General features: G+C 39.3%; 2 protein-coding genes and 1 long non-coding RNA gene across 3 annotated transcripts in view; 1 reads left to right on the top strand and 2 right to left on the bottom strand.

Annotated features, from left to right (window-relative positions):
• LOC138064777 (DNA-directed RNA polymerase III subunit RPC7-like) lies at positions 1–17781 on the bottom strand. The gene is made up of 9 exons (XM_068928705.1): positions 17513–17781; positions 16677–16734; positions 14186–14314; positions 11927–12056; positions 7392–7454; positions 6620–6670; positions 3139–3209; positions 2134–2262; positions 1–1640 (listed from the first exon to the last, which is right to left on the bottom strand). The coding sequence occupies exons 3-9, from the start codon at positions 14303–14305 to the stop codon at positions 1554–1556; spliced, it is 651 nt and encodes a 216-aa protein (XP_068784806.1). The 5' UTR covers positions 14306–14314; positions 16677–16734; positions 17513–17781; the 3' UTR covers positions 1–1553.
• Positions 17329–19916, top strand: part of LOC138064776 (acyl-coenzyme A thioesterase MBLAC2) — a 6265-nt gene continuing 3677 nt past the window's right edge. The window contains exon 1 of the mRNA XM_068928704.1: positions 17329–17816. Within this exon, the coding sequence (XP_068784805.1) occupies positions 17345–17816 (472 nt within the window). The 5' untranslated portion in view covers positions 17329–17344. The remainder of the gene's footprint in view (positions 17817–19916) is intronic.
• The window catches only part of LOC104150158 (uncharacterized), a 14420-nt gene continuing 12340 nt past the window's right edge, over positions 17837–19916 (bottom strand). Inside the window, exon 4 of the long non-coding RNA XR_011138032.1 lies at positions 17837–18144. This is a non-coding gene — a long non-coding RNA (uncharacterized lncRNA). The remainder of the gene's footprint in view (positions 18145–19916) is intronic.

The raw sequence follows: 19916 nt of genomic DNA on the forward strand, positions 1-19916 counted from the left end.
TCATGCAATACAGCAGGATGTTTAATAAACATTTGTATAGCCAATGAACACTTAAAATCATATACATGTGAGGTGACCTGCATTGCATTTTAGTTTTATTTCATTAAGACGGAGATGTATTCTATCAGTTTGAACACTTGAAAGCTATACCTTAAAGGACTAACAAATGCTTATTGCAGATAGACGTCGATAGAATAATGCAGTACTAACTATTGACTGTTGGCACTGAGGTAAAATATTGTTTGACAGAACAGCAAATTTCAAGCTAAAACTTCTGCATTTCCCTTTGGGGATTAAATAATTGGTTTTGTTTTAAAACTCTTCTCTCAGAGAACATTCTGTTCCTAGTAACTAGCAGTTACCAGTATTTTAAAAAAAGACAACAAAACTGATCAATAATAAAGCAATTTGTCCCACTGAGGGTAAATGGGATATAGAGAATGCTGTCATTGTCACTCAAGTCTCTACTCTCAGGAAGAAACTTTCTGTATTTCTTGCTGCTGAAATAAAATTTCCATAATTCTAGTTTTGCTATTCACAGCACTCTTGCCTTGTTTTCCTAATTAAGACTTCATGCATCAAAATACTTAACCACATTCTTTTCCTACACTTTTGTCCTTTGCTTACTGATTTGCCTGTCTTCCCTATTGTTTTATAGGGAAGAATAAATGCATTGACACTCAGATAGCTAGCATCTACCATTTCACTTAACAGCTCTATGAGGTAGGAATTGAATATTCTCCTTAACAGGTGGAGAAATTGAGGTGAAGGACTACAGTTCTTGTCACTTTAATCTATAAACCACTAGTCAAAACTAGGATTCTTTTACTCTTCTATTCAGCCATGTATTCTTAATGAATACCCTTAATTATTACTTATAGAATGCATTCATGCAGCTTACACTACTCTTAAACAATTATTCTTCCCTTTTGACCAAAAAGCTAAAAATAACAGTTCTGTTGACTAAAATAATAGCTCTTAAATACTCTCATTTCCTTGTTAGTCCATATTATTAAGGTACTTTTTCAAGTCAGTTTATTAAAGTGCTTAGTGGTTAGCTATTTTCAGTGACCTGAATTCAGAAGTTATATAAGTTACTTCAGAGAAGTCAGCTCCTAAATATGAGCAGTTTATGTCCACAAAGGCCATATCTTTTTGTTCCAGTCATCAAGAATTTCACTATTCTTCTCAAGATTTGACTGCTGAAGCATAGAACTGACTAGTGCAAATGCTTAGGCACAATTCAATTAAAATGCATACATTCTTTTCCTGTGCAGAGGCAATAAAATGGCATATAGCTTATTCCATTGTTAAGACATTCCAGAGAACCTTAAAATGGCTCATGTCTGAAATATTTGGCAAAACAACAAAATATGGAATCTATTGTCCTATTTTACAGCAACAGTAAAATTAAAGTTCCAATACACTGTTTAAAAGTATAATTAAAGCCTATGGAGCTAAAGCATTAGCTCCATCAGTGACACTCAGCTTACCTCCAGACTTTTATTTAAAGTAGCATAAGGCTTGGATAGTATACCATCTAGCAACAATAGCTAATATGTTGCTTCATCCATATTGTCATCACTGCCAGCACCAAAATCATCTCCATCCTCAAAGTATGAAGAAATGTAGTCATTTTCCTAAATGAAAGTATATTGCAGATCAACGTACTATCATTATGCATGTGGAAGAGAACTTACAAAGAAAACATTCTTTACACTGCAGTTAAGTAAAATTTTTAAACGTTCATGTGAGCTTTTCTTTCTTTATTTCTCAGGAAAGAAAAAGGGGGGAAAAAAGTTCTGGGATGCATGAAAGGGGAAGCATCAGTTTTTGATGCAAGGTTATTGCCCTGTTTTAGGGATGAAAATTAAGGACCGCATCTACTGAATGTGGCAAGAAACATTCCTTTTAGCAAGATCTTATTGCCAAGCTCTTTGCAAATAACAGATCTAAAACAAATCTTTAACTACAGCACAAGATAGCATAACAAAGAAAATCAACGTAATGCTACCTCTCCCTATAATTCCTCTGCACTTTAAGAGAAGCTAGAGGTACTTCCTTTGCTGTCTGCCAACAGACTAAACAATTGCTGGGATCTAACCTGGTATATATAGAAAGACTAATGCCTACCTCTTCATGCTCCTCTTCATCATATTCTTCTGGTTCTTCTGCTTCTTCATCATCTTCACCTTCTTTATCTTTTGTTTTGTCTTTCTCATCTTCAGATTTTTCTTCTTCCTCATCCTTCTTTTCCAACTCCTGTCACAAGGCAATCTCATTTGCAAGGTAATCCCATGTTATATCAGCAACATATCCCTCCACGCTACCAAAAATGTTATACTGAGTTAACAAGATGACTACAGAACGATGTGTGGATATTTGTCAGTATTTAAAGACAACATGATTTGAAATGCCAGAACATCATAAAGACATATTTGATCAAGTATTAGCCATCAAACTTTGTCTAAGAAGTATGTCTTGTGCAATAAATTGAGAGGTTGATTTCCTTTTACCATCCACTATTGGATAAAAAAGAATTGTAACTCACAGTAGAAGGTCATGTCATACTTGATAAAACCATACCTCATAGCATAATTATCCACATGAAAGAACTGATATATCACAAAGATAAAAATAAAAAGCTGTTTCACCTTTCAGCTTTCCATTCCCACACAGTGGATACTCACCTCCAAAGTCACTTTCCCCTCAAATGTCTCCTTCTGTATTTTTCTCCCTCTCAACTTGTTACCTGGGTTGGTTTCCAACATCAGTATATTGGAAAGGAAGCAATAGATTTAAAAGCTTTGGCATCAATTTCTCCTTCAGTAAGCTCTAATGCTAATTCCACTGTTCACAAATAAGCTGCATTGCTACCCAGTGAAGAACAACTGGACATCGTGTTCAAGGGGTCAAACAGAATTAAAGAAAACAGTTTCTCCCCAGCCAAGCTCCTTCCTCATTCTCTCCCTTGTGCTACCACGTTGTAGAACAGGTCTCCGTCAGTGTAGCAGGATGAGGCCAGAGAAAGCGTGGCAGGGGTTATTCCATTTGGTACTGAAGATCGCAACATAGCAAATGTTTCCTTTTCCTTCAGCAATTTCTATTGTACAAATTAGTAGAATATACACGTCTTACCTCAATTTTTTTCAACACATCCAGATTACTTTTAGGCTCAGAGCTTTTTGCTTTTTTTGGTTTTGCACCTGCTGAAATAAAACACATCACTATTATTTTTTGAATATGAAAAGAACACTTAACACTTTTCTTTTACTTGCTCTTAAGACCTTACATTTTGAGAAGAGTAACTGCAACGGTAATCCAGGAGAGTCTGTATTATAATTACATTAGACTTTGAGCTACATCATTCACAGAGCTATGATAGTCTGAATTATGCAAGTGATGCCTACAGGGCCAGTCTCAAACTCACTTTGAACAGATACTTGATCAAAGGTTTGTCCAAACAACTATGGCATTCAGCTTCACAAAATAGTTCTTACCTACAGATTCAAAACATATTAATAGAAAAAAAAAAATCTAAATTTTTATTTTTCATCATCTTCAAAAAACAAAAATGCATTACTGTTTGAACTTCTCCTAAATCTATGCAACACATTCATGACCGCTGGGCGCTTCAGATTGACAGCTAAGAACAGGCGGACAGCAGAGATTACTAGCTCCAGCACAGTTGCAGGGTTATTGCAACAACATGGCATTTGGACCAAAGCTGGCTCTTATCTAGGGGAGTGTGGAGTGCATATTTTACCTAGTCACTTGATTCATGAATATAACCTTCTATCTAGTTCGTGTGTCCCCTCCCTACAATTCAACCTCATTATCTTACTTAGCTATATAGTGGGGTGAAGGTCAAAAGCAGGATTTCATATACCCAGGTAAAAGCTACCTGGAGTGCAGCACTATAAACTAAAGGGAATACCTGCCCTAATTCCAGGAAGTGCAATTTGACCAGTAGATTAGGAGAAAAAGAAAGAGCACACAGAGAGCTCTGTCAGATAGACTGATTCCAGGGTGTAACTGCCTTTTGGTTCTCCTGCTAAATTCAGCACGGCTGCACAAAACATACAATGTGGGGGTCATACCTACCACAGATTAGCTCTTCTCAGTATGGTAAAACAACCTATGTAAAGCTCCACGCTGGTGTGGCTAGATGACTTCTGATAGACAAGTTAGCTTCAGACAAATCAGTTTGTGTAGCTTGTGACTTTTTTTTATACTAGGCAACACTAAGTGATACCAAAAAGGAAATGACTATGCACTGAGAACATCATTTCCAGAGTAGACAGTAACCCAGTGCAGTATGGATTTCATCTGGCTTAGCACTTAAGGGAAAACACTAGAACTGCTAAGAGGATTACTATATTTTGTCAAAAGCATTCGTTATAAGTAATACTGAGTTTGTTTCAATGCTTTGTCTAGGAAGGGGCTCTGTGACAAAAGCACTGTATGCAGCTGAGGGAAGTCATCATGAACACTGTCAAAGCAAACATGTCTAAAATGAAATGATTAGTATATTGCTCAAGTAGGCAAAGTAAGAAAAACAAGTGCAAAATGTGATTCAAAATGATCATTTCTGCACAAACACCTGCAGGCTTTTAGAGATAATGCCATTAGAAGAAACAGTCTGAAAATCACAGCAGACATCAAAATCGTTCTTTCAACGGTGGGCATTTGTGGGGCTTGTTTATGCTGAGAAATGGAGAGAAAGACCCATCATTAGACAACAGAGCTTTAAGCAAAATAGCCATTTACAGCCATTTTGTTTTTATGTACAATGGAATACAACCTACTCTTTCCGAACACCTGTTCCTACATTACTTTGGCTTAAATACACATATACATATAGCTGGCCTGCAAGAACTGAACCCTGTCAACATTTTTGGTGGGCATAGCTGATATCTTGTATGCTGTGTTCCATGACTCAGGCTAAGTGTGGGAGAGATGTTGAATTCCACCCAAAATTATGTCAGTAAAAGGTATGCGGTTAAGTGTTAGGTTAATGCACTCAGGGAAATCAGAAATGGGGCAAAAGATGAAGCCAGCCCTGTAAATTTAACTTCATAGGTATCCAGAAATCACTCCTCCAATCTATGAAGCTAAAATGGAAAACTGTTCTGACTGCAGTACAGATAAAAATCACTTCACTCCCACACCTTTGTTCCACTTATAATGAAGTGTAACCTAAGATGGCTGTTCTCAAAATATACCACTGATACATAACAGAGGGTTTAACATGTCACTGATCAACTATTTACAAATCTCCTGAATAACATGACTTTTGAACAGCCTCCATATCACCAGGATTCCCAAAAAACCAAAACCACATTATTTTTGCTTTCAGAGGAACATATCATTTTATCCAATCAAATCTGGATGGCTAGCTGATCTTTGCCGTTATAATTAAGTAAGGACATGTACTTTTAAAAGCAAACAGAGAAACTGGCACAAAAGAAAGTGAATAAAATGCAGTGAACAGTGACTTTCTAATCCTTTGTTTATGATAATCACAACATTACTGTAACAAAGGAATAATAAATCAGCATTTATGTTTGCATAGGATCATGGGGGGCCAATTATTGCCTCCAGGTTTATAAAAGTCAGTGCTATTTCTTCTTTTAAAAAAATACGTATGTACTGATTTCTTCTTTAAGGGTTTTTCAAATAAGTATTTAATTTTCAGTTGAATCTTACAGTCTACCTTTAGTACCATGCTTCTCAATGAGGCTCTTAAAAGGAACAAAGCTTCCAGCTGAGCCAGTCTCCATGACTACTGCACATTCACTTTTCTTTTTCTATTTTATCCTTGAACTGAAAAATGACACACGAAAGACTTGGACAAAAAGAACAAGAATGTAAACAATTATATATAACAGACAGCTAAGTAGAGGGGTCCAAGTTGTTGTTTCACATCAACCGAGCAACAGACTTCTACAGAAAAATTAAAATAACAGTCATGCATACTAGAATACACTTTGAAAAATAAATACACTTATGACGTTGCATAATAAAAAAATCAAGTCTTTTTTCCTTTAAGAACAACCAATACCAGCTCCAACTGCTGTTGAAGGATCTGGTTCACAATTCTGCAGAAGAAAGCTGAAAATAAACAAAAAAAGTAAAACCAGGGAAAATAGAAAATAACCTACATTAAATCACATATAAAAGGCTTAAAAAATGCAAAAGTCAACCAAATCATAAACAAGATAACTGATAAACCCAAAATATAAAGGAAATCTGAACAGCTAGCTATTCATTAAACAGAAGGGGGAGTGCTGACTAAAGATACACTTCCAAAAACAAGTTTAGTGCTTTTAAAATCTTTTACTGTTACATATTGGCACCTACTGTTAATATAATATGTCAATATGAAAGACAGCAAAAGAAAGATAGGTCTGTTCCAGTAAGTTAAAACATCCTACGGAAACAAAACAAAAACCACAAAAGCGAAGCAGACTAGTAAGATATTTAGAAAACATCTGCCAAATTCCCTGATTATTAGGCCTAGTAACATTTGTACCAATTTTTTCTCCTAACCAGCTCCAGCATTTCTGCTCACACTCAACCAGTGTGAGCCAAGCACTCTTTAAAAATACTTAATTACCTTTCTTGGTCTTTTTGCTTGGCTTCATTTCTCTTGGGAGTCTCCGCCAATCTGCATAAAAAATACCTTTAGTATATACGAATGATGATTTACAGCACAGCTATGATTCTCCCCACTTCTTGGAAAGGCTGGGGCTCCTGTTGTGCTGTGATCTCATATACATGCATACCTAACTGTTTTATCATACAGCATTTCCACTGAATTCTAGTTGTACTTTAAATTAAGAAGATTAGAGTAAGGATCTACGTTTAGATCCAGTTAATGAAGACTAATATCTGCACCAAAGAGATAGTTAAAGCCCAGCTATACCAGTGGTCCACGTGCCATTTAACTTGCATATTACAATTAATTTGGCACTGGTGAACTGTAAAGGTACAGCTGTGGAAGTTCAATGTTATAAAACCCAGCTACCGGTCACTGAGAAAACAGTTTATTTTTTTAAGTAACATCCATGTTTGCTCCCAGTTGAAAACTGATATTTAGATGGGGAATGATGAAGAGGTAGAAAACAATTTGCATGTTTGCTGCAAGACAAGCTGTTAAGCTTCAACCTAGTAAAAAAAAAAAGAATAAAAATCAGATTTTGGGGGGAAAGGGACAAAATAATACTTTGCCTTGATTTGGAAAAATGACAAAGGCATAGCCCTTAATCATGACTCTACGGATTTACATGCATTTTTATTACTTTAAAAATAATGAATCCAACATTTAAGAAGAGCAGAAGACTGCACTGGCTAATACACAATTGACCTTTGATAATCTGAGATACTACCTGGAGTCCATGCTGCATGCTCCTTTTCAATCTCCAGGTACTTTTTACTGTATCTTTCAATTGCTACAGAGAAAGATAAAAGAGTTATTGAGTTCAGTTCCTTAAAAAGGCAATCCAGACACTGCATGCTATGTCTTCCTGCAACTAAACCTGCACTATTATCCTGTTACCCCTGTAAAGGGCACTTCCTTGTGCTGCTGCTGAACACTTAAAGCCAGTGTAATGCCACTACTTGAGCAGTTCTCATGAAAAACCCCAGGACTAATTATATGCTGAGTATTTGCAAGACCTGGATTTTATATCCCCCTTCCCAAAAACAGGAAAAAAAAACAAGAAAAAAGTATTACTTTTCTTTTTTTAGTATCTCCTTTCAATCAAAAAAGCAAAACAAATTGTAATATTTTATACTGGTATCCCTGAAAAGTATGGGAGCATAAAATGCAGATATAGTAGGGAAACAAGATTGAGACATGATACATGCTAACACTTCTCTTCAACACGTTCACAATCAAACTTGTGCTACAAAGGCAGTAAGTGACCTTTATCACCACTGTCGCAGGCAAAAGAGGCATAAAGAGTATCCAGAATTCCCAGGTCTCAGAAGGCTACATCTCTGACTGACCATGACCAGCTCCCAAGATTTTAAGTACTACTGCAATAGCAAACCTTCGTACCATAACAAAGATGCGTTTCCCAAATGACAGTAACATATCTTAGTTTATTCAACCTCTTCCCAGGCACAAGAACTAAACTGAGAAACGCCTAGTAATTACACCCTATCGTGTACAATCTTTAATGATAAAACCAATACTGAAACTTAAGCATTTTTGAATTAGTCATATTTTTTCTTACCAAATTATCATGCCCAACAGCAAAATCCACTTAATATAAAATTACTGATTATGATTGCAGTAATAGCTCATTGCCCCAAACAGGGATAATTTCTGTGAGTATTCTACAAATGAAAACAAAGACAGACAGTGACCTTTATGGATTAAGACTTCTTTCACACACACCAAAAAAAGGATGGGAAAAGAAAGACTTCAGGAAATTAAGCTCAATTTTAAACTTAGTTGTGACAAGGGCAAGCAAAAGACCTACTTAAAAATGTGCAACCAAAGGCTTGTGTTTAAAATGATGGTGTCTCAATGGGCATTTAATGTAGGTGGCCTTCATAAACGCTGAAGGAAACTGTCCGCAACAGAGGAGGAAAGAAACTAGTAGTTTTGATTTCAGCTTAAGGCCCTTAACTGAAGAATTAATTGCTGATGCCATCAGTTTAAACTATATCTATATCTATATATGTATATACACACATAAATCTCAGTGACTCTTGCCACTCACAGCTAATGAATTAATCCCAAACCATTGTCAAGGTGACAGGCACCAAAACATAGCAGATATAACTGCAGGGAAAATATGATTCATTCCTGTTTTATGAAGTGAAGAAAACTGAGAGCAAATTTACTACAGAATAAACCTACTACTCATTCAAAAGGGGTGTTCAGGTTAGTGATGAAAATCTGTTCTGAATGAAATACTAATATATCCAAATTTGCAGGTAGCGTTGGCCATGGCATTAATTTACTGCCTGAATAATGACAGAAAGAAAGGTAGCTCTGTCCTAATTAAAATATTTCCCTTCTCACACTTCAAAAGGACCATTTGGCTCACAGACATAGTGCTGAGAGTTTAAAACAATACATTTCCTCTTGTAGCAAAGCCAATTTAAGAAATTCCTGCCCACCGTCCTCTTCCCGCCTCTCTCTTATTCCTACCAGATATTTTGATGAAATACTAGGAAGGAAAGGGCTGTAAATGCAGGCAACTGAAATGATCAGTAAAAAATAAAATCAGTCTACCTTGAGGGAAGAAAGTGGCTTTCTCAAAGCTAGGCCACTTCTACTAGACAATGTAGGCCAGAGATAACTGCATACTGTGAGAAGAAAGCAAGCTGTTTAAGTTAGCATGAGTGCTGCAGACAACCACTGGTGTTAAGTATACCCCAGTATCTCAGATGAAGTATTTTTGTACAACTAAAGTTTTAGCGTAGAGAGTTATCTCACCTTACAAACTTACTCTTGGGAAGATGATGAGAATACTTGCAGTGTTATTTAAGTTTATCTAAAGTGGCTATCTTCCTGCTTTCCCTGCAATTGCCAGTTTTTGTAGAAAAACAATCTTCAAAGCTGGCAGTTCTGTTAACGAGCACACTCAGCCACACAGAGAGATCACTCCATCTCAGAAAGAGGGTTGCAGAAACAAAGAGGATTTTGAGGACAATAGTGAGAAGGATCATATGAGGCAAAGTTGGGAAAGAGATAATACGTTCTCATCAAGTGGCTGGTTCACTGCAAATAAACCTGACAGGCTTTCAGGCACAGCAGTCCTTTCTCGTTCCTCAAGCGGAAACGGCGAACTTCAAGCCTGAGAAAGATCAAGGGCACAGAAAACCTCTGGTGAGATGAGAGACTAAAGAGACTGAAATTTGTTTACTTAGAAGATAAAAGAGGAGATGTCGTTATAGAGTAATTTTGAATTCTTCTACAATCATAAAGGGATCTAAAAACAAAGATTAGATTTTCTGTTTTGACTTGTCTCATAACCAAGGGTTCACCTGGCTTCTTCCAAGTTCAGCAGGAGTTAGGCTGCAACTGCATCTGGCAGCACCAAGACCTTGCCTCCATAAGGGGGCTGGAAGAACGCGCTGCCAAGGTCCACCTGGCTGCAAGTAGGTGCTACACTGCAGATACATGTTGTGTCCCAGAGGCTATGGAGCCCCAGCTGCAGGGCAGAGGAAATACTCTGCTTTCCTGAGCCACATAGTCTTGTGGGTAGTTATGCTCAACAGGAATTGGGATCCAGGAGCTCCTTCCTGCCTCAGAAATGGGGTGGCACATGCCACATGATCCACAATATCTTATTGCTGTGAGAAGCCTAGGCTTCTGAAACTATTTCAAGGTCTCAGTAGGAATTCAGGGGCAGCAGTAGTTCCCAGGGAGCTTCTGAAGGAATACTGAACCACCACAGAGATGTGACTGCCTGAAAATAAGTTTAGAGTAAAAAAAAAAGTGACTATCTGCTCACACTACAGCATGCTGCTCCATTTTAAACAGTGCTCTAATACAAGAATAAGTGGGCAATCAATGAGGAATGTCAACCAAAGTGTGTATGTGTGTCTATATATACTCACACACACACACGTGTGTGTATAGTGTATACACACACACTATAGTATACTATGTTTCTCTCGGGGATTGTACTATACATCTATATCATACCTGTATTATGAATAGTCAGAGTGAGAAGATATTCTGACGGTTTCAGGAGGGCTATTATATCTCATGTTCTAGAGTTCAAGCCAGCTCTCATTATTCAAAATCAGCATGTGATAGCAAGAGAAGGAATATGTGGTGTTTGGCCGTTCTGGACTTCTTAAACCTCTCTATACAGCTTGTTAGAGACAGCCTACAGCACTGAATTCATTAGACTGTATTCAGTCTAATGAATACAGCACTTACCGTTTTCTTATATTTCCTACTTTCCTGTAACAGCACTTACCATTTATACCAGTCAGAGCAAGCATTCAGGAAAATGATAGAAATAACGGGCAAAAATCAGCACCAAAAAGAAGCACTCCTCACAGTAATAACATCCTGTGACTGCTAGATTTCAAACATACCCACAGCAAGGTGAACACACTGAAGTCTGCCTTCTCTGCTCTCCCTTCCTTCCCACCAGTTCAGTTTTCTGACCAAGAAGCTTGGATTTTAACAGTATCAATGACATATGACTTGATGTTGAGTACAGCATAACATTCATCACTATTGAACAGTGAAAGAGCTGCTACTGTTCAATTCTAATTATATATAAGCAAAAGACATATTCTCAGGTGTAATCCTGCACTTCTAATCCAGCTCTGCTTCTGACGCAAACCTCAGTAAATCACTTATTCTCATCTCAATCTTCAAATTTCTTCATATTTCAGGTGTGTTGGCAGTAACACTTACCAATTTTTCCTTAATAGGAATAGAGAAAAACTCATGTCCTAGAAGAGCACCTTTTAGACTGCCCTGTTGTTAAATACAACTTTATTTTAAGTACATCTTCAGGCAGTTAAAAACGAAGCTGAATTTTAACCCTATGTATTTAATATATATTTCTTTGTTCCATTGCAGATGTTTAGGGTATTTTCAGCATGTACAATTCTCTATTCCATTTGTATTTGATCAATGTAAAATTGAAAAGCTGCATAGAGTTGGTCTTAGTGCTTCGTGCTTTCTCTCAAAGAAAATAGATGTTTGTTCCTCCTCTTTTCTCATGGAGCAGTTGTTTTCCAGCTGCAGCACTTGTAGGGGTTGACCAGTAATTTCAGTATGTGTAAAAACAGAAAAATTCTCTATTGTTTTAAGCTGCTGTTTTTTATTCCTTATTATCAGTACTAATTCCATCTTCAACACATGCATTTCACTACACAATCCTTCACAGGATAACTACTGAAGATATAAATACAAATAAAAAGCACACAAACAGACCTTCGTGATCTTCTTCTACTGCCAAAAAATAAGGCATTTTTTTCATAGTTCCTCTAAGATCTTGTTTTAAGGCCAACATGTAGTCTTCATCTTCTCCTGTTTTCAGAGGCACTGGCTTATTGTCTGTACTCTGTACAAATTATGTTTATTATTTATAATGTGTTAATATCCATCAAACAAACAGGAACACCAACAAAAAGCTACAATAAACACATTACTCACGAAAGAGTGCAACTGTTTATCATGCTACTTTGCAAGTATACTTTATTGCATTCTGACATGCACAACACTATATTTGCAATTAAATTTATACCTTCTATGACTTAGCTATATCTTTCTGCAAAAATATAGGAAGAAAGTAAGAAAAAAAGTATATTAAAACAGTGAAATAGTCATTCAATTGATGTTAGGCTCATGGGGCCAGTATTCTTAAATCCCAAATGCAGTTTCTCATGCCAGCCTAACTTATTCAGAAATCGTTGCTTCTCTATCTTCACAGTAGAGCTGGTCTTAACCTCTTCTAAAACAGTGTTATAACCACATTAATTACGTTAATTACTTCGAATAACACAGACACCATCTCCATTAAGAGTCATAACACCCACACAGCACACAGGCCCACCCACATCTCAGTCCGTCTGTTCAAGTGAATTGTTAAGCCTCCTCCCCTCGCCCTTTTTGGACTATGAATCTTGAAACTGGGAAAGATAAATAAGCATAAGCAGTCTTAAAAATACACAGCTAACTAGGGCCAGGGACAGAATTATAGCATAGTAACTAGATGTTATTTCTCTCACACAATGAATGGTACACAAGCAATAACTGAGTGGTAGGTTGTAAAGCACAAAGACTACTGCAAGTCCCAAGGCTGGGTCATGAAAATAGTTTACTAGTTCCAGCTATATTTACTAACGGGCCTACATTTTAAATCATTAATGTTGGCAATGGCATGCTGATGCTCCTTGCTCGAGTTCTAAGTGCAGTCACAGAAAATTTAGAAGAACACAAAAAGAGGCTATATGTAAGAGCAACAATTCACTGTTTAAAGTAATTTCAGTGCAAGCTGGTCAACTGCTGTAATGTCAGACTTTTGGTCACTGCCCAGTCATTAACTGTGCTTAAGTTTTTTTCAATTCTAGTCATGCTGCTTGGTTCTTTTGTTTTTTGAATGGCACTAGGTATCTCCTGGAAAGTTTAGCTACTCTGTATGTAACAGTTCTCAGAAGGAAGAAAGCATCTTTAACTTCCTCCTGATCTCCGTTAAATATACTGGGGCTAGTAATTCTCTTACAAGGCAGCTCCATTGGTGACACTAACTGTGGAAGCTGTAATTCACAGAGAATTCATGCTATTAGCAGACAGCAACATTCACATTAGGAACATTAGCCATTATAGATGGCTTAGTATCAGCAAAGTCATGCAATTTAGTCTGTAAAAGAAATGGTGGACTAAGAGAACAGAAGATAGCCAATAAGATCTGGTGCAGTAAGTCAAAACTTCAGGTGCAAAAACTACTCAGAGAAATCTCAGAATAGCAACGATTATATGCTAAACTTCGATGTTCACATCATAACATGTGGATTGAGAGAAATATCACGCACCTTGATCAGATCCTTACATAACTGGGAAGTTTCCTTATTTAAAACTACAGCATCGTAAAACAGTGTTTTTCAGTGTCAAAATTGTCCAGATTTCCCTACATAGCAAAACTCAGCTTAATAAGAAAATATTTGCCTTTTTTGCCTTTTGTTTTTACAAGCCATTAGAGAATTTGAATTCCAAATCTCAATTTCCTAATTACATAAATATCTTCCAGTTATTTTCAAATTACTTTCAAATTCCATCTATTCAGGTAAAAGATATTTATCTAAAATCTTTCTATTTTTTGTATCAATAGTAAATTTCTAAATTTGAAGATCAATTCACAACTTCGAAGTGTAGCATAACTTTACTTCAAATTCAGATATTCAGTGTTTCCATTACTGTAATGTCCAGAAAACCAAATCATGATGAGGGCTTTAATGAATGAACATCTTGCAAGCAATCTAGCGAAACATAGGATGCAATGGGTAGCAAAGAGACAGGAAGCAATAATGAGAAAAAACAATAATGGAAACTTATGGTTATCTACACTGAATACTTCAAAATTGACTTAAAGTGCCTAGGCCTGTTCATATATTTCATCCTATTATCTAAACATGAAAGTGAAAACACTTCACCTGAACAGAGAGTATGGTCTAAGAGAGTTGCTGTACTTACAGGAAACAGCGGTGGAGGCTTACATACTACTTCAGGTAGAGCTGCACCTTTAGCAAAGCCAATAGCCTCAATGTTGAAGGTAAACGCAGCACGCCCTCTTCCTCTACCTGATCCAGCCATTTGGAGTTACTGAAAATATTACAGTTTTTTAAAGATTCTTTTTTGTTACATATATGAAATATATACATTCTATATAAAGTATAAAAAGCTAACGACTCACAAGCATTACAATAATACTAAAACATTTTTATATTATCATTTTAATTAGCAAGCCATTTTTACTTCCTGTCTTAGGTTCTTCCACATGCTCTAGATTAGGTGCATGTTTAAAATCAATTCCATTCTACCATTTTTGCTAGCCACCTCTGCATGCCTGAAATTGTCTCCTTACTTAGGAGTTTTAAACTTTCTTCTATTAAACGCTAGATGCACTGACGTGAGGTCAATCAAGGTAGAAGAAGCAGAAACAAGATAAGGGGGGAAAAAAATTTTTTGCCAACCCTGAACATCTCTGTAAATACATTTTAGAGCTTCTGAACTTGTCTCCAAAAAATAGTTTTTGTCACTCACAGTTTCTTTGTCTTCCAGATTTTTTCCCCCTTTATCTTTCTAAATTGTTTTGGGTACTGACAAAGAGCCAAAACCAAAGAGTTTCTAGGTAACAACATCGAATGACTTTGATTGGGCTTTGTCTTCATAACAGCTCTCTCTGCTCCACTTCAGTAAATCTGCAAGCTAGTTTTTGATAAGAGGAAGTTGTTTTTTCAACTAAGAGATATAAAAGAAAAATAGCCCACCAAACTCACCCAGCCGCACAAACCACTGTTACAATCACACTTCACCATCTTCACTCATCTTCATCTCATGGTTGAGAGACCCACGGGTTGGTTAAGTGAAGCAAAATGCGAGAATTGCATTTTTTGCAGGGAACGATGGCAAGAAGTGGGACCAATAGGCCCAACTGGAGTAACATGCTATTGCTCGCTCCTCGAGACCATGTGAAGACTGATTTAAGACTCCTGGCCCAGAAATCTCATATACTGTTTACCATTACTTGCAAGGTTATCATATCACGCCTGCCACAGTGAGAACAAGTCTGTTCCAGACTTACTGCTGCACTTGTACCTGCACCTCACAGCTATTCCCAGGGTAACCACCATTAGCGTGCAGGAGAGAGAACTTTAAACGGGAAATAAGAAACGGGACATTACCTACAGCTTTTCATGCAATTGTTTTGGGTAACAGAGAATCCACCAGAGAATTATAGTTGGGAACAAAGAATGCATACTTAAGGTTAAGATCTTTTATGATTCTCCCAAATGCAATCAATGGCCTTTTAATTAAATATCAGTGAGAAATAGGTTGATGCAAGTATTTTCTAGTTTATCGTTTTCAAGAGGAAAAAGCTTTACATGGATAAGAAATCACATTGTACTTTCAACATCACTCAGCAACATAGAAACCTATCTAAAAATAAACAGAAAGACCTAAATAAATCACTTTAAGAGAGACAGCAAATAGAAATCTAAGGCTGAGCATTTAATTAACTGAAAACATAAAAAGAAGCATCAAAATCAGCTGAAAACAAGACGAAAAACAAGATGTAAGCCTGGCAGAATGGAGAAAGATAGAAGAGAGAGAAAAGTCCCAAACACAAGCAATTATACTACCTGGACGTGAAAAAAGGAAACCAGCAACTGAAGAAAAAATCACACAAAAAAAAAAGTGTGGGACAACCAGCTAGTGTGGAAGGGAACCTTGTTTAGATTAAACACAGCAAATATAAAAGTCCATTTTTTTGAATTCTGCTGTAAAATCAACTCCGCATAAGAATTTCTTGAAATAGTGAATTAGTCTGACGTGCAACAACAAGCTTTAGAACTAACTGTATTCCAATTTAGCAGTTCTATGGCAACTCATGATTAAAAGAAGTTTTTTGGGGCTTACTGACACCATAAAGCAATGAGCATAGATGAAAGGAGAAAGGTCAAGTTGTAATTTTACAACTAGCTAACTGTGGCAAAAATACCAAAACAACTCCCTTCTTAGTTGCTGTGATAGATGGCTAATGGACCATTCAGGTGCATTTTCATATATATGGATAGTTCCTGTCTCATTCATTCCACAAATGAGAAAGCAAACTTTAGGATTACACTAAAGCATGCATTTAAGCTTTTAAAATGCTTCTAAAACTGCATATAGCATGGTTCACCTGATCAGTTAAAGGATGTGAAAGCTCAGGCATTAGGGAGAAAGCTGAGATGTTAGGGAGGGAAAGGCCAGTAGAACTGTTCCCGCTGGCAGTAATGCTGTTGTTTATCACTCAGAATGTGATCAGAGGGAGTAGAATGAACTTGCAGTAAATCAAGTTTTCCTTTGACTCAAAGTCTCCCGATCGTGTTCATTGCCACACTTTTCAGGGATGGGTGTCATCAGTGGAAAGGAAGTTGTAAAAAGAAGAAAGCACAGAAGTTTAAAAAATGAGCGTTACCTGATGCCCCCGAAGGCTAAAGCAGGACGAAAATACTTGTCGCAACCAGCACAATCCCCTGCGATTTAAAAACACACTGTTCACCGTTTGTCTTCTCAGACCCTCCTTCCCCCGCATCCTCCCGCTGCCTTTCCCGAGGCGGCCTTGCCCCCCCGCTGCGTGCCTCCCACTTGTCCCCCTCCGTCCCCCAACCTGCCCCGGCATGATTTAAGAAAAACGATGGAGGAAGGGACACTAACTCACCCTAGAGGCACCCCGGCGGCGGAGCCCCCCCGCTCCCCAGGGTGGCCGCACGCCTCGGTGCCAAGATTGAGGGCGACTTTACACAGGGGGAGCCGGGTTGAAGGCACTCCGCCCGCGGAGGCAGACGCAGCCGTTACAACCCCCCCGCCATCCCGGGCGCTAACGAGGCCGCCGGCGCGGGGGGAGGGGGCTCTGCGGCCGCCCCCGCCGAGGCCCCGCCGCAGGGCCCCGCCCCACTCACCGCCGCCGCCGCCCCCAGCCCGCGCCTGCCGCAGTGGGCCGGGCCGGACCGCGCCGCGCCGCGCCGGCCGGAGCCGCCGTTCTCGCCGCTCAGGCTCCGCCCGCCCCGCTCCGCGGCGGCGAGCGGGCAGGCGGCAGCAGCGGGGGGGAAGCCGCTGCTGCCGCCGCCGCCGGCAGGGCCCGGCATGTCGGCGCTGGAGTGGTTCGCGCACAAGTCGCTGGGCGGCGGGATCTACTGGATCCAGGAGCGCTTCTACGAGTCGGGCAACCGGGCCAACATCTGGCTGGTGCGGGGCTCGCAGCGCGACGTGGTCATCGACACCGGGCTGGGGCTGCGCAGCCTCCCGGACTACCTGCAGGCGGCCGGGCTGCTGGGGCCGGCGGCCGGGGCCGAGGCGGAGGCGGAGGCGGGCGGCGGGGGCCGGCGGCCGCTGCTGGCCGTGGCCACCCACGTGCACTTCGACCACGCGGGCGGGCTGCACCAGTTCGAGGAGGTGGCGGTGCACAGCGCCGAGGCGGGGGCGCTGCTCCGCGGCGACAACTACGAGGCCGTCACCTGGCTGTCGGACAGCGAGGTGGTGCGGCCGCCGCGGCCCGGCTGGCGCGCCCGCCACTTCCGCGTGCCGCCCGTGCGGCCCACCCGCATCCTGCAGGAGGGTAAGGGCCGGGCCGGGCCGGGCCGGGCCGCCGCGGGGCCCGCGGGTGCGGGCGGCGGCGGGTTGCGGTGTCGCGGGCGGGAGGCGCGCGCGGAGCGAAAGGCGGCAGCTGGCGGTGCCAAGGGGCAGCGGATGGGCGAGGCGGAGCGTCGTCCCCTTTCGTCTTCCTCATCCTGCCCCCGTCGTTATGCTTCTCCTTGATCGTGCCGCTTCGGAAATAATCATAATCCGGCAGCCTGTCCCGGGGGAGCGGACAGCTCAACAGCTGATTGTCTGCAGTTGCGTCCTTTCCTCGGGCGTCGGGCCTGCTCGGTAGCCTGTTGCTTCGCCTTTTCATGAAGAGAAAACAAGCAAAACTATATTAAAGAGGTCTGTCTCACGATCACTGGTTAGTTGCGCAAGGCATGACAGGGTATGCACGCAGCGGAGCTTACGCCGTTGTTAAAGACGAAACTGTAAATATATAAGCGTATGGACACTTAGATAACAGAAGGTGCTTACTGTATACTAGGAAAGAGCAGAGGAAGAAAATCAGTTTGCCTTCTTCCTCAACAGCAAAAACAACAACAAAGTCATGGAAGGATGGTTTCTAAAATCTGCCAGTTCCAACAATATCGGAAAGAGGTAGTCCCCTAAAGAGGTTCCCCGAGCTGCAGATTTCACTTGGAAAGAACATGGTACACTTGAAAGAACACTTGAACAACAGTCTGCTAAATAGTTGAAATCTAGAGAAGTTAGATGCATGCTTTTATCTATTTATATTTTACAAATCTAGGCACGCTATGTAATTATGTTCTTGCTGTCAGTACAGGAAACTGTATTTTATAGTAATGAACCTCTTGTAGTATAAGCAATTTCTGTAGAACATTTATAGTGTTGAGATTTATTTGGATTATTTTCTAGATTTAGTTGGAACAAAAAAAATCTGAGATTACATTTTGAAGATTTATAAAAAGGCCAGTTCTTGTTTTTTCCAAATGAAGCATTTCTTAAAAGTCCAAAAAGGGCAGAGGATTAAATATTCTACTGGGAATGTAATAAGCACACTGTAGTGAACTATCCTTAAAGACAGTCCAGGTAGGCCAGTCAGAATTAGGATGAACAATGAACATTGTAAAACTCTCTTTTGCTTTGTCTTGAGATTTATTTTAGTTTGGTAAGAACATTTTAATTGTTGATATATGGAAAAAAAGTGTGACTTAAAATAGAGTTAAAATATCCCTATTTATTTTTGTCAAAATGGTATTTTCTTCCTTTTGAATAGCATTTGGTTGATGTTAGGGGATGTTATCAATAGGTAAAGTTTATGAATTAGGAATACAGGTTATGATGGGGGCTATGATAATAATGGGTGCAGGTGAGAATTCTTAAAACTTGACAGCAGTCTAGGAAGCAGTGGTTATAGGCTAAAACAGAATATTTTGAAGATGACAAGCTTTAAAGTATATACATTTATTGGTAGCTCTGTAGCCACCTCTTGGTAGCTTTTCTTTTTTTTATTTTCTTTTCTCTTCCTCTCCTTTTTCCAGATAGAGCTATTTTTGACTGCTCTCATTTCCTTGTTTGAGTGTGACATCAAATCTTGATAGCATCCCAATTTAAATACAAGAAATGTGTAAACTTCTGAGCTAAATTCATTTTTAAAATGTTTGAATTATCTGGAATCCTGGGCTCTTCTCCTTACTTCTGTGCTAATACTGCTTTGTTTATGGGGCTCTTGTAATAACTAAACTGATATTTTCAGTTTTGTAGAGTGTGCCGCCTGCTTTGCAGAGTCTTCAAGCCATCCACAGCCCTCAGCGAGGAACAAAAAAAATGTACAGTAGGCTAGATTCTTGGTTCTGCCAATTCTGAAAGAATTAACAGAGACTCAGAATTATAGATTAAAAGTACCTTGTGCTTATGAAATCTGTTTGCTTGATAATGCAGGATTATATAGCTATGAAGCAGCTGCTGATGAGAAGATTGCTCATATATTGGTCTTCTTTCCCAATGCAGTCTGCCCTTAAGTTTACATATTACCACCTCCAAATTAATTGCTTTTATAAATGTATAATAGAGCAGTCGTTACCACTTAAAATTAACAGCAGATTTACTTAGC

The sequence above is a fragment of the Struthio camelus genome, chromosome Z, assembly GCF_040807025.1.
Source record: "Struthio camelus isolate bStrCam1 chromosome Z, bStrCam1.hap1, whole genome shotgun sequence".
NCBI classification, from domain to species: domain Eukaryota; kingdom Metazoa; phylum Chordata; class Aves; order Struthioniformes; family Struthionidae; genus Struthio; species Struthio camelus.